This window comes from Pistacia vera, unplaced genomic scaffold (genome assembly GCF_008641045.1).
Source record: "Pistacia vera cultivar Batoury unplaced genomic scaffold, PisVer_v2 Contig196, whole genome shotgun sequence".
Classification (NCBI taxonomy): domain Eukaryota; kingdom Viridiplantae; phylum Streptophyta; class Magnoliopsida; order Sapindales; family Anacardiaceae; genus Pistacia; species Pistacia vera.
In genome coordinates, this window is record NW_022195997.1 from 1556413 (window position 1) to 1570401 (window position 13989).

Genomic DNA, 13989 nt, shown 5'->3' on the forward strand with positions numbered 1-13989 from the left:
CCCCTTGGAATCTCATTAGCACAAGTTGGGGTTTTTACATGTGGTTCTATATTATGCAATACCACTGTAAATTGGGAGGCAAAGGAATTAGGATTATTCCTTTACCATCTGAATAAGGTGAAAACATACCGTCAAACCATACTGCACTATTGCTGTGGATATTTACACGAAAAAGAAAATCTTTAAAAGAATCTACGTAATTAAACGTATGTACGAGCCAACAGCCAAGGAGCTCTACTCCAAGTACGAGCCATTGTTTTAAAACCCGGACCGGAGGGTAAACCGTTTTGCTGTCCGGGTCACGGTTCAATCGGTTCAACCGGTTGGACCGGTCGATTGGACCGGTGACGTCAGCAATATTTTATTTTTAAAAAAATTATATATTAACCCCTTAAATCTTAATATATTACAAAAATTCTCCTAAAAAAGTTCAAATTAGTCCCTAAAATTTTTATTTATTCCAAAAATACACCAATAAAATTACCAATTAATCCTTAAACTTTTGATATATATTCAAAATACTCCTATAAAATTACAAAGTAACCCTCATAATTTTAAAATATTTCAAAAACCCCCCTAAGACCTAAACCGGACCGGAGAAGCTACCGGTTCACGGTCCAACCGGTCCGACCGGCCGGTCCGGTTTTTAAAACAGAGGTACGAGCCAAAAGCCAAGGAGCTCTACTCCAAGTACGAGCCAAAAGCATTGTTTACTTGGAAGATGGAAGGGCCTTTATGTTATTGGAAAAAAAAATATTGGTATCATTGTGTAATATTTGATTATATTTGGATGTCTGATGTAAAAGATATTAATTCTGATTTTTCTTTTTCTTTTTTTTCCCCTGATTTTTTCTTTAATTTTTGTTTTTGTTGTAGGAAGAGAGATCCATGGTTTGGCTCAAACATTTATAATATTCATGGTTATTTTTTAAATTAGTTATACATAAATCAATAAATCCCATTTTGCGTGTGTTTTTTTTTTTTTTGGTATTTTATTATATTTCATTAAATTACTAATCTGTTGTGGTCTCAATTTTGAATCCAATGCATTTTGGTTATGGGTTAATTTTCTTAAGAAAAAATCCTTATTGGTAAAGGAAAAAGCAAGATGTGAAAACAATAGTAAAAAAAATGTGAAGTGTTTGAGTTGTCATGTACCTAAAGTGATCAATGAAAGACTTATTTCATTTATTGTTAAAAATACTATTAAAAGTGATGATCAAAGCAAACAAATCCCATTAAAATTGAGAGTATCATTTATCCTTTTGAGCACAAAAGGGGGAAAGAATAATTCATCAAATTTCTTCATGGAAATGCTGTAAAGTGGGGTTCCAATTGTCATATTCTCATTCTCATTTTTCTCCTTTCTTTTGACTAACTCCTACATGGGAATGTGCTTTTCTTCAAGAAGAGAAGGAACCAAATCTATGGTTTCTGATGAAGTTAAGACATTATTAGCTTGTGGATGTGTATTTGATCTACCCACCATGTATACTTTACAAATTTTTGAAATACCAGAAGGTACTACGTCAATCTTTTATGCGGTCGATACATATATAACCAACCAATAATAAACATGGTGGGTTTTTTTTCGTTAACCCTATTCGATAAATTTATGTCGTTTCTGGATTTTCTCGTTTTCATCTATCTTTACAATTATAATGATGATAGTTAGTGAATTGAAAACTTTTGTATCATAAATGGTATTATAATTGTATTACTAATTGAATTTTAATAGAGGGTAACAAATCAATCAAAAGTTGGTGTGGGAGTGGGAGGGGGCTTCATCCATTTGATTTTCCACCATATATTAAATTCCCTCACATGAAAGTGAATGATTGATTGAAACATTCAAAGCTATGAATGAAGAAATAGGGTTTCAAAAGTTTGAAGCTCACATTACCAAATCCTTTTGTTTTAAATCTTAGGTGGCATATTGGTTGCTAATGATGGGTCCATTTCATTGCATTTACACCCTATCATGACATTTAACATAAATCAAATTAAAAGCCAACCCCATGGACCCTCTCACTCTTTAACCAACATCAAGGTTTATATTTTATTTATGCAAGGACCCTCCAAGATCTTGCCTTTGCCTTTGCTCTATCCACAATCTTTTCCTTCTTTTGTGAAAAAAAAAAAAAAAAAAAAAAAAAAAAGCTTGAATGTTTAATTAATTTCTCTTTTACTCTCCTCTTGAATGTAGAAAGTGGGTCCTTGCGAAGTACATGAAAATTTAGAAAATTTAGGTAAAAATAGTCCCATTTTTGATAATTAGCCTATTAATGAAAAAAATATTTATAATAATTTTTAGGTATTTCAATAAATTTATTAGAAATTATTATTTTTCTTTTGAGTTGTCAAGGTGCATGTAACTGATCTTGACACCGTCACTCTAAGTTGGGTTATTAGTAAAATGAAGAAAAAGTGGAAAGGTAGATGTGGAATTTTTGTGCAAAATATAATTTATTTTATTATATGGACCTACTCCTTGTATATTAATCCCCTTCACCTAAAAGATCACAAAGACAATGAAGATTAAGTTGTTCAACCACCATTCCAACTAAGATTATAATTAATTTTATAATTATTATTTTATCATATGCTTCTTGGGTGCTTAAAGAAAACTATGAAGAGAATATAATGCTTTTTTTTTTTTAGGTAAAAAGGAATATATATTAATCTATTTCATAAAATTATTAATATTATTTACGCACAAACTCAATCAAAAACAAATCTTTACTTGTGTTACATATCTAATGTATATATATTTATTGGATAATACAATACATTCGTTCTATCGTAATTTTTATGTTTCAAATTTTTTTTCAAACATTACTCATCGATGAGGACAATGAGAGTATGTTGTGGGCCTTATGGCTCACAATAGAAAGGCCATAGCCATTTCCCCACCAGCCTAGTTTTTACCTACGCCACATTCTAATCGGAATTGGGCTTGAAATCAAGTTGCAGGGCCCATATTCAAAGATTATCTTGATACTTCTGCATTCATATGCTATATTATATGACAAAGAGTTTAAATAAGATTAAGTTTAATTAACAAATATATTAGGCAAAACAGAAGAGAAAGCTGGAATAGGGAGGTGAGAGGTTAAAAAAAAAGGGTAAAAAAAACTTCATAATTCACCCATAACAGCCACGACGGGCCAAAAATTGAAAAAATGGGAATAGGGGCTATGTAGCTTTTTCTACTTACTTTGGTTACAAATTTTCGAGATGTTCGAATATGTTATTTACCTAACTTAGTGGATTAACGGTGAATAAACGCTTCAAAAAAAATCGATGATTCTTTCATAATCGAGATGTATTACGGCTAAAAATAAAAAACAGGGGAATTTTCTTCTGATTAATTTTTATTTTATTTCTACAAACTTACCCAAATCCCAATTTCTCATTATTTATTGAATTTTGAATTTGTACTACTTCACATATAAGTTTACTTAACGTCTAAGTCGTCAACCGAATCAGCGTTGATGTTGCGCAAACCCACTGATAACGCGCCGCCACGTTTCAAACCGCTCGCCACCATACGTTCACACCCGATTTCGTTTCGAATTTTTCTCCTATAAATACAAAGTTTCGTATATACCAGAAACCCATCAATTTTTCTCCTATAAATATTACAAGTTCGTTAATACAGAAACCCATCAGCATCTATATTTCTCGAGAGTACTTTATTTTTACGACGTCGTTTCTGAATGGCACAAGACAAAATTGATGCGCAACCAGCCATGTGAGTGATCAGGGTTTTTGGTTTCGTCTTTCAAGTTCTGTGATCGGTGTCTAAAATTGGGTTCTTGTTTGTTTTGTTTGATTTATTTTAAAGTTTTCTTAGGAACCAAACAGAAAGTATGATTTTTGGTTTGGTTGATTCCACAAATTTTTATGTGAAAGTATAGAGAAATAATCATGTGTTTTTTCTATCATGTTTCGAGTTCTATGGCTTTCTGAAATTGGTTCTTTTTTGTTTGTTTGATGGTACGAAGTTTTCCCGGAAACCAAACAGAAAGTTTTGAGTTTTGGTTTTGTTGACAACACAAAGTTCGTTAATTTCTATGTCAAAACTGTTATTTTTTTCATTCTTGAGTAATCTGTTTGTTTGATTTTTGTATGAAGTTTTCTCTAACCAAACAGAAAGATAAACTCTTGATTTGCTTTTTACCTGAAAAGCTCATAAATTTTTTCGTGGAATGATATCTTTAATTTCGTGGTTTGTTTTCTTTGTTTGTGCTTATAGAAAATTTTCCCAGAAACCAAACGGAAAATTATAATTTTTGCTTTCCTTTCTCGAGAAAAGTTCATAATTTTTTGTGAAACCAAAACAAAAAGTTTACTTCCTGTATTGAATTTTCCTACAAGCCAAACAGAAAAATATAAGCTTTGTTTTGCCTAATATAATCTTCTGTTTGTGTTGTACTTTGTTTATTTTTGTATAAATTTCACAGGAATCAAACAGATTTAAATTTTACTTGTATAAACACGCAATTATTGATAGTTTCTTAATCCAAAATAGAACTCCTATATAGGAATTTTTGTAGCTTTTAGTGATATATTTTGATTGGCTTGTATAACGTTCTCCCCAAACAAAACAGAGAATTTGAACCATTAGTTGCCTTTTTGGTTTGTTGGTTCTTGGAGTTTTTTGAATGATTTCTTTGAAGCTGACTTTGGATTTTATTATGATATGTTTTTGAAGACCGCTGAGGGAGCAGCAGAAGCTGAAATATTTGGAGTTCGTGCAAGTGGCTACGCTGCATGTATTAGTGCTTCACAAACCTCTATGTGTATGCAAGGAGAAATCCGGGCCATTGAAACCCGTGTGGGAGACTGTTGAGGGAACGGTTAAACGTGGTTGACCTGTTTATGACAAGTTCCATGTCGTCCCAATGGAGCTTCTCAAGTATGTTGTCGCAAGGTAAGTCTTTTTGTTGCATTGGATTTGATTAATTTATTATATCAGTCGTTTGTGTATACCTTGTTTAGTTTGTATGGCGTAAGTTTGAGGTCTTAACGTCTTATTTGTCATTGTTTGATTAACATTTTGGAGTTTTGCCCATGGTATGATTTCTTATCTATAGAATTGTTGTGAAGTGAAACTAATCAAATTGCAGGTTCTAATCTCAAATAGTTCGATTATAGAGGATAAATGAAATGCAATTGTTATGAAATCGGCACATGATAAATTTGCTCAAGTTTTAATTTCATTTTGCTGACAACATGATGCTTCTTTTCTGGGGCTAATTTTGAATGAAAGTGTCCTCTGTGAAAGATATTGATAACTTAATTCACATGGTTGCGTTGTGAGTCGGTGACCAAGATTGACACCCATGTGCCTCCATCCTCAAGCAAGTTCCTCCAGGCTCTCTCTGCAGCTCACACCTCCAGTGGTGGCTCATCGTGCTTCTGAAGTGAAACGAGCTGGCGTGGTGGACACAGCCTCAGGAATCGCAAAATCTGTTTACACCAAGTACGAGCCAACACCCAAGAGCTCTACTCCAAGTACGAGCCAAAGCCGAGCAATGCGCTGTGTCAACTTGGCGCAAACTCAACCAGCTCCCACTCTTCCCTCAAGTGGCCCAAGTTTTCGTGCCCACTGCTGCCTATTGTTCCGAGAAGTACAACGAAGATCTGTGTTGGGCCCCACGTTTATAACGGCTAAGTGCATGTTACGTCGACGCCTATTTCATCTTCTTCTTCCTAACTCCGTCACTCCCTTTCAAATCCTTCCGTTTAATAAATAGTGATAACAATAAGAGACGAATAAAATCTGTCTATGGTTTGCAATTTTATCTTTTTTTTTTTAAATGGAATATATGTATTCATTTTCTTATTTATCTAATTATTGATATAATCCAACAATTTCAAATAAATTTGTATATAATAATATTTTATTTAATATCATGGATAAATATCAAAGTAATTTATATATAAAACATTATTCTACTCCAACCATTAGATTGTTTTTCAATTCATTCATAGGTAGTTTAGATGATTAGGTCGAATTAGAGATAGTATAGATAGACGTACGATTTCAAGTTCAATTTTTTATTTTAACATTTATGATTTAAATAAAGGATTGTGACGGTGGATTACGGTATTAGTCTTCTCAAGAAAAATATAACTTTTGAGTGAATTTCAAGATTACCTACTGTTTCTTAATTAAGCTTACATATGCTATACTGTCATGTGAAGACAAATTACAAGTGGAGGGGGTTATGCTCACTGGAATGTTGACAGACAAACGGCGCCGTTAATTAACCGTGACGTAAACGGAGTTAAAATGAATTAGGCCAGATGGGAAAGAGAAAACGTGTTTCGGTTAAGAGATTCTTTGGACGGACTTGGGAATAGGTGCTGCGCTAACCCTAGATGCCGTCTTTCTTTCTCATTTTAAACTTTATTTTATTTTTCTTATTGTTTTCTCATTTTCTTATACCAACTATGTCAGAGAAAGAGTTAGTGATACATAACTAGTCAACTAATGTACCAAAACTACACTTACAATTCTACCCTTCATTTTCACCTTATTTACCTGGTTGCCACTATTTGTGGTGGGTCTTGTCCTTGCCCTCTCACAATTTTTACGATAAACACATTCTTTCTTCAAAAGTCGAAAGCAAAAATTTGCAGCTAACAACCCTAGTGACAATATGAGCTTCTTTCTGCTTTAGGTGAGTAGAGGGAAGTTTCTTTTTGGGTTTGCTGTTGTTGCATGACAGAAATCCATGACAATACTTCTAGAATGAATATGAACACACATGGAATTAATGTTTTCAATGTTCTATTAATGTCGTGTCATCTTTTTTATAATCATAAAAAGTAATGAATTGAATTGACCTCCTCATTTTGGGTAAAGTAAAAGGGGATAGATTTGTACTCTTGATTCCTAAATTCCTCCTGGTAGGGTGAATCAAGATAATTTGGAATTAATTTTGATATCTTGAGGTTTGCAACAATAACTTGGTATATCAATTATATTGGCTATTAACTAAAGTTAACTAATTTGCGGGTTTGAGGAGTAGTTGAAGTCATACCCAATTGAAGAAGCGTGTTATCCAATCGTATTTTAAGTAATTGTAATAAAACCAGATCGGTTGACTCTTTAGCTTTTCTTACAATAATTGTCATACTGTAAGATCATAATAAAAAGGTAATTTTTGTTTTTCTTCTAAACGAATACGATATTGAGATTTTTTACCCAAGTGTAATTGGTTTCTAAAATCGCTTTCAGTTTTAGGTTTTTTACTCGTTAGTTTTGGTAAAGCTCCTATCCCTTTGCGACATTGGTTTTCTTACAATACAATTTTGGAGGAAAATCAAGGTGATCTAAGATCAAACTCGAAAAATAAATAATTATATTGATACAATATAGAAAGAAAATTAGACAATGACTTCTAATTTTCTTTATTAATCACAAGTCAATAAAAACTTAAAAAAATCCGAAATTTTCAATCTTTCTAGTAAGATGAGTGGTCCTCCACAAACTCGATATTTCAATTTTCAAGCCCTCCAAAAATGGCATTCTTGTAATAAAACTCAAGACTAAGGTCAAATTGCTCTGGAAGCCCATTTATAAGTCCCCGCTAGGCCATACTGCTCTGTCTTCAAATTAAACCAACTCTCTACACAAAATCAAATCGAAAGAGAAAGAAAAGAATAAATCACAATACAGAGCAACCAGAAGAAGAAGAAGAGGGAGGTTGAAGAAAATGGCGAACTTGCTCACTTCACGTACACTTCTTCTTGCGGTTTCTTCTATGATTATGATCTTCATGATGAACCCATTGTCCACCGTCGATGCCAGCGGGGATCACCAGCTCAATCTGGGGTGGCTACCCACCGCCGGATCATCGTTGGTGGGCGAAGAGGGCGAGTTCGAAATGGACTCAGAGATCAACAGGCGCATTTTAGCCACCAGCAACTACATCAGCTACGGTGCGCTGCAGAGGAACACTGTGCCCTGCTCACGGCGCGGCGCCTCCTACTACAACTGCCAAAATGGCGGCCAGGCTAACCCTTACAGCCGTGGCTGCAGCTCCATTTCACGGTGCAGGAGTTGAGTTTCTTGTTTTTTTAAAATTTTTTTTTTTTTGGGGGGTTTTTATGAAATGGGGTTGTGATTGTTATACTTGGAAGGTGGAAGGGCCTTTATGTTATTGGAAAAAAAAAATATTGGTATCATTGTGTAATATTATGATTATATTTGGATGTCTGATGTAAAAGATATTAATTCTGATTTTTCTTTTTCTTTTTTTTTTCCCCATGATTTTTTCTTTAATTTTTGTTTATTGTTGTAGGAAGAGAGATCCATGGTTTGGCTCTAACATTTATGAATATTCATGGTTTATTTTGTAAATTAGTTATACATAAATCAATAAATCCCATTTTGCGTGTGTTTTTTTTTTTCTTTGGTATTTTATTATTATTTCATTAAAAAATTTAACCTAATTCTTGTTTGTGGGTTCTCCAATTTTGAATCCAATGCATTATTTGGTCTAATGGGTTAGATTTTCTTAAAGAAAAAATCCTTATTGGTAAAGGGAAAAAGCAAGAATGTGAAAACAATAGTAAAAAAATGTGAAGTGTTTGAGTTGTCATGTACCTAAAAGTGGATCAATGAAAGACATTATTTCATTTATTTGTACTATGAAAAATACTATTTAAAAGTTGATGATCAAAGCAAACAAATCCCATTAATAATTGAGAGTATCATTTGTCCTTTTGAGGCAAAAAGGGGGAAAGAATAATTCATTCAAATTTCTTCATGGAAATACATGTAAAGTGGGGTTCCAATTGTCATATTCTCATTCTCATTTTTCTCCTTTCTTTTGACTAACTCAACTACATGGGAAATGTGCTTTTCTTCAAGAAGAGAAGGAACCAAATCTTATGGTTTCTTGATGAAGTTAAGACATTATTAGCTTGTGGATGTGTATTTGATCCTATCCACCATGTATTCTTTACAAATTTTTGACATACCGGAAGATACTACGTCAATATTTTATGCGGTGGATGCATATATAACCAACCAATAATAAATAAATGGTGGGTTTTTTTTCGTTAAACCCTAATTCAATAAATTTATGTCGTTTCTGGATTGTGTCGTTTTCGTCCATCTTTAGTTTACAATTATAATAACTGATAATTAGTGAATTGAAAACTTTTGTATCGTAAATGGTATTACAATTGTATTACTAATTGAATTTTAATAGAGGGTAACAAATCAAAATCAAAAGTTGGTGTGGGAGTGGGAGTGGGAGCTTTCATCCATTTGATTTTCCACCATATATTAAATTCCCTCACATGAAAGTGAATGATTGATTGAAACATTCAAAGCTATGAATGAAGAAATAGGGTTTCAAAAGTTATTGAAGCTCACATTACCAGATCCTTTTGGTTTTAAAATCTAAAGGTGGCATATTGGTTGCTAATGATGGGTCCATTTCATTGCATTTACACCCTATCATGACATTTAACATAAATCAAATTAAAAGCCAAACCCCATGGACCCTCTTCACTCTTTAACCAACATCAAGGTTTAATTAGTTTATTTATGCAAAGGACCCTCCAAGATCTTGCCTTTGCCTTTGCTCTATGCCACAATCTTTTCCTTCTTTTGTGAAAAAAAAAAAAAAAAAAAGCTTGAATGTTTAATTAATTTCTCTTTTACTCTCCTCTTGAAATGATAGAAAGTGGGTCCTTGCGGAAGTACATGATAAGAAATTTAGAAAATTTTAGGTAAAAAAATAGTACCCATTTGTTGATAATTAGCCTATTAATGGAAAAAAAAATATTTATGAATAATTTTTAGGTATTTCAATAAATTTATTAAGAAAATTAATTATTTCTTTTGAGAATTAGTCAAAGGTGCATGTAAACTGATCTTGACACCTCACTTCTAAGTTGGGTTATTAGTAAAATGAAGAATAAATAGTGGAAAGGTAGATGTGGAATTTTGTGCAAAATATAAATTATTTTATTAATATGGACCTACTCCTTGTATATTAATCCCCTTCACCTAAAAGATCACAAAAGACAAATGAAGATTAACGTTGTTCAACCACCATTCCAACTAAGATTAGTAATTACATTTTATAATTATTATTTTATCATATGCTTCTTGGGTGCTTAAGAGAAAAGCTATGAAGAGAATATAAATGCTTTTTTTTTTTAGGTAAAAAGGAAAATTAAATGCTTTTAATATATCATAAAATATTAATAATATATTTACGTGCACAAACTCAATCACAAAACAAATCTTTACGTTCGTTACATATACTAATGTGACATACGTTTATTGGATGAATACATATACGTTCTTTTTATCGTAAATTTTTATGTTTCGAATTTTTTTTCAAACATTACTCATCGATGAAGGTCAATGAGAGTATATTGTGGGCCTTATGGCTCACAATAGAAAGGCCATAGGCCATTTGCCACCAGCCTAATTTTTACCTACGCCACCCATTCTAATCGGAATTGGGCTTGAAATCAAGTTGCAGGGCCCATATTCAAAGATTAATCTTGATACTTCTGCATTCATATGCTATAATTTTATGACAAAGAGTTTAAATAAGATTAATGTTATAATTAACAAAATATATTAGGAAAATTAATATGCCACTAATATTATATCATAGTATAATTTATTTTAATTTTTTTGTACCCCTTGGTTTATATAAAGAGTTTGATGCATTTTTAATCACATCATATAAAAATTTAACAGGAATGGGAACGAGAACTAAAATGGAGTGTGAGCGGGAATGAAAACCGGAATGATAATGGGAATGCAAATAATTATAGGAACTAAAATAGAAATAAGAATCCGAAACAAGAAGAGAAAGCTGGAATATAAACTGGAATAGGGAGGCGAGAGGGTAAAAAAAAAAAAATAAAAGGCTAAAAATAACTCCATAATTCACCCGTAACTAAGAGCCACGACGGGCCAAAAAATCGAAAAAACGGGAGAATAAGGGTTATATAACTTTTTTACTTATTTTGATTATAAATTTTCGAGATGTTTCAGCTTGCTATTTACCTAACTTTAGACGGTGAATAAAACGCTCCAAAAAACTTGATTCTTTCATAATCGAGATGTATTACGGGCTGAAAAATCAGAAAAAACAGGGGGATTTTCTTCTGATTAATTTTATTTTATTTCTACAAAACTTATCCCAATTTCTTCAATTATTATTATTGAATTATTGTAATACTTCACATACAAGTATACTTAACGTCTAAGTCGTCAACGAATCAGCATTCAGCGTTGATGTCGCGCAAACCCCACCGATAACGCGCCGCCACGTGTCAAAACCGCTTGCCACCGTACGTTTACACCCGATTTCGTTTCAGAATTTTTCTCCTATAAATACAAAGTTTCGATAATATCCAGAAACCCATCAGAATTTTTCTCCTATAAATACAACGCTTCATTAATATCCAGAAACCCATCAGCATCTATTATTTTACGACGTCGTTTCTGAAATGGCACAAGACAACATTGATGCGCAACCAGCCATGGTGAGTGATCAGGGGTTTTTCGGTTTCGTGTTTCAAGTTCTGCGATCGGTGTCTAAAATTGGGTTCTTGTTTGTTTTGTTTGATTTATTTTAAAGTTTTCTTAGGAACCAAACAGAAAGTTATGAGTTTTGGTTTGGTTGATTCCACAAAGTTCGTAAATTATGATGTGAAAGTATAGAGAAATAATCATGTGTTTTTTCTATCATGTTTCGAGTTCTATGGCCGCTTTCTGAAATTGATTTCTTGTTTGTTTTGTTTGATGGTACGAAGTTTTCCCGGAAACCAAACAGAAAGTTTTGAGTTTTGGTTTTGTTGACAACACGAAGTTCGTTAATTTCTATGTCAAAACTAGTTATTTTTTCATTCTTGAGTATCTGTTTGTTTTGATTTTTTGTATGAAGTTTTCTCATAACCAAACAGAAAGATAAACTCTTGATTTGCTTTTTACCTGAGAAGCTCATAAATTTCTTCGTGGAATGATCTTTAATTTCGTGGTTTGTTTTCGTTGCTTATAGAAAATTTTCCCGGAAACCAAACAGAAAATTATAAGCTTTGCTTTGCCCTTCTCGAGAAAAGTTCATAAATTTTTTGTGAAACGAAAAAACAAAAAGTTTACTTCCTGTATTGAATTTTCATACAAGCCAAACAGAAAAATATAAGCTTTGTTTTGCCTAATATAATCTTCTGTTTTGTGTTGTACTTTGTTTATTTTGTTGTATAAATTTTCACTGGAATCAAACAGATTATTAGAAATTTTACTTGTATAAACACGCAATTAGTTGATAGTTTCTTGAGAAATCCAAAAATAGAACTCCTATATAGGAATTTTTGTAGCTTTTAGTGATTATATTTGTTTATTGGCTTGTATAACGTTCTCCCCAAAACAAAACAGAGAATTTGAACCATTAGTTAGCCTTTTTGGTTTGTTGGTTCTTTGGAGTTTTTTGAATGATTTCTTTGAAGCTGACTTTGGATTTATGTAATTGATATGTTTTTGAAGACCGCTGAGGAGCAGCAGAAGCTGAAATATTTGGAGTTCGTGCAAGTGGCTACGCTGCATGTATTGATGTGCTTCACAAACCTCTATGTGTATGCGAAGGAGAAATCCGGGCCATTGAAACCCGGTGTGGAGACTGTTGAGGGAACGGTTAAGAACGTGGTTGGACCTGTTTATGACAAGTTCCATGTCGTCCCAATGGAGCTTCTCAAGTATGTTGATCGCAAGGTAAGTCTTTTTGTTGCATTGGATTTGATTAATTTTATATTCAGTCGTTTGTTGATAGCCTTGTTTAGTTTGTATGGCGTTAAGTTTGAGGTCTTAACGTCTTATTTGTCATTGTTTGATTAACATTTTGGAAGAGTTATGCCCATGGATATGATTTCTTATCTATAGAATTGTTTGTGAAGTGAAACTTAATCAAATTCTAAGGTTCTTATTATCAAATAGTTCAATTATAGAGGATCAATGAAATGGCAATTGTTATGAAATCGGCACATGATAAATTTGCTCAGTTTTAAATTTTCATTTTGCTGACAAACATGATGCTTCTTTTCTGGGGCTAATTTTGATATGAAAGTGTCCTCTGTGAAGGAGATATTGATAACTTAATTCACATGGTTGCAGGTTGATGAGTCGGTGACCAAGATTGACACCCATGTGCCTCCAGTCCTCAAGCAAGTTCCTGCTCAGGCTCTCTCTGCAGCTCAACAGGCTCCAGTGGTGGCTCGATCGGTGGCTTCTGAAGTGAAACGAGCTGGCGTGGTGGACACAGCCTCAGGAATCGCAAAATCTGTTTACACCAAGTACGAGCCAACAGCCAAGGAGCTCTACTCCAAGTACGAGCCAAAAGCCGAGCAATGCGCTGTGTCAACTTGGCGCAAACTCAACCAGCTCCCACTCTTCCCTCAAGTGGCCCAAGTTTTCGTGCCCACTGCTGCCTATTGTTCCGAGAAGTACAACGAAACGGTGCTTAGCACCGCAGAGAAGGGATACAGAGTGTCTACTTATTTGCCGTTGGTTCCTACCAAGAGGATTGCTAAGGTGTTTAGCAATGAGGTAGCTGGATCACAGCCTCTGGTTTCTGCTGGACATGAAACGGATGTTTCTGTGCAGTGACCATCTTTTTTAAGTGTTGATGGGTTGTTCTTATTTTGTGTGTGTGTGTCTCCCATCAAAAATGTTTTTATATTTATCAAAGTAATAGATTTTGATGAAATATAAGGTTTTTGTTCTTATGAATTCTATACATAATGGATTTGCTTCTTTTATAAATTTGTTTTGTCATCAGGGATCCAAGATTCTTACATTATTTTGCCCCTTGGAATCTCATTAGCACAAGTTGGGGTTTTTACATGTGGTTCTATATTATGCAATACCACTGTAAATTGGGAGGCAAAGGAATTAGGATTATTCCTTTACCATCTGAATAAGGTGAAAACATACCGTCA

At 33.4% G+C, this 13989-nt stretch overlaps 1 protein-coding gene and 1 pseudogene across 2 annotated transcripts; both read left to right on the top strand.

Annotated features, from left to right (window-relative positions):
* The first annotated feature begins 3699 nt into the window (after positions 1 to 3699).
* On the top strand, positions 3700 to 13752 carry LOC116127853 (REF/SRPP-like protein At3g05500). Of its 2 annotated transcripts, none has more exons than XM_031413513.1 (3): positions 3700 to 3754; positions 12541 to 12766; positions 13166 to 13752. In XM_031413513.1, the coding sequence occupies exons 1-3, from the start codon at positions 3720 to 3722 to the stop codon at positions 13655 to 13657; spliced, it is 753 nt and encodes a 250-aa protein (XP_031269373.1). In that variant the 5' UTR covers positions 3700 to 3719; the 3' UTR covers positions 13658 to 13752. The 2 variants fall into 2 exon arrangements, with proteins under 2 accessions (XP_031269373.1, XP_031269372.1); XM_031413512.1 differs by lacking the exon at positions 3700 to 3754 and adding an exon at positions 11400 to 11541 and having other exon boundaries at positions 12542 to 12766.
* On the top strand, positions 3947 to 5673 carry LOC116127841 (annotated as a pseudogene).
* Positions 13753 to 13989: the final 237 nt, after the last annotated feature.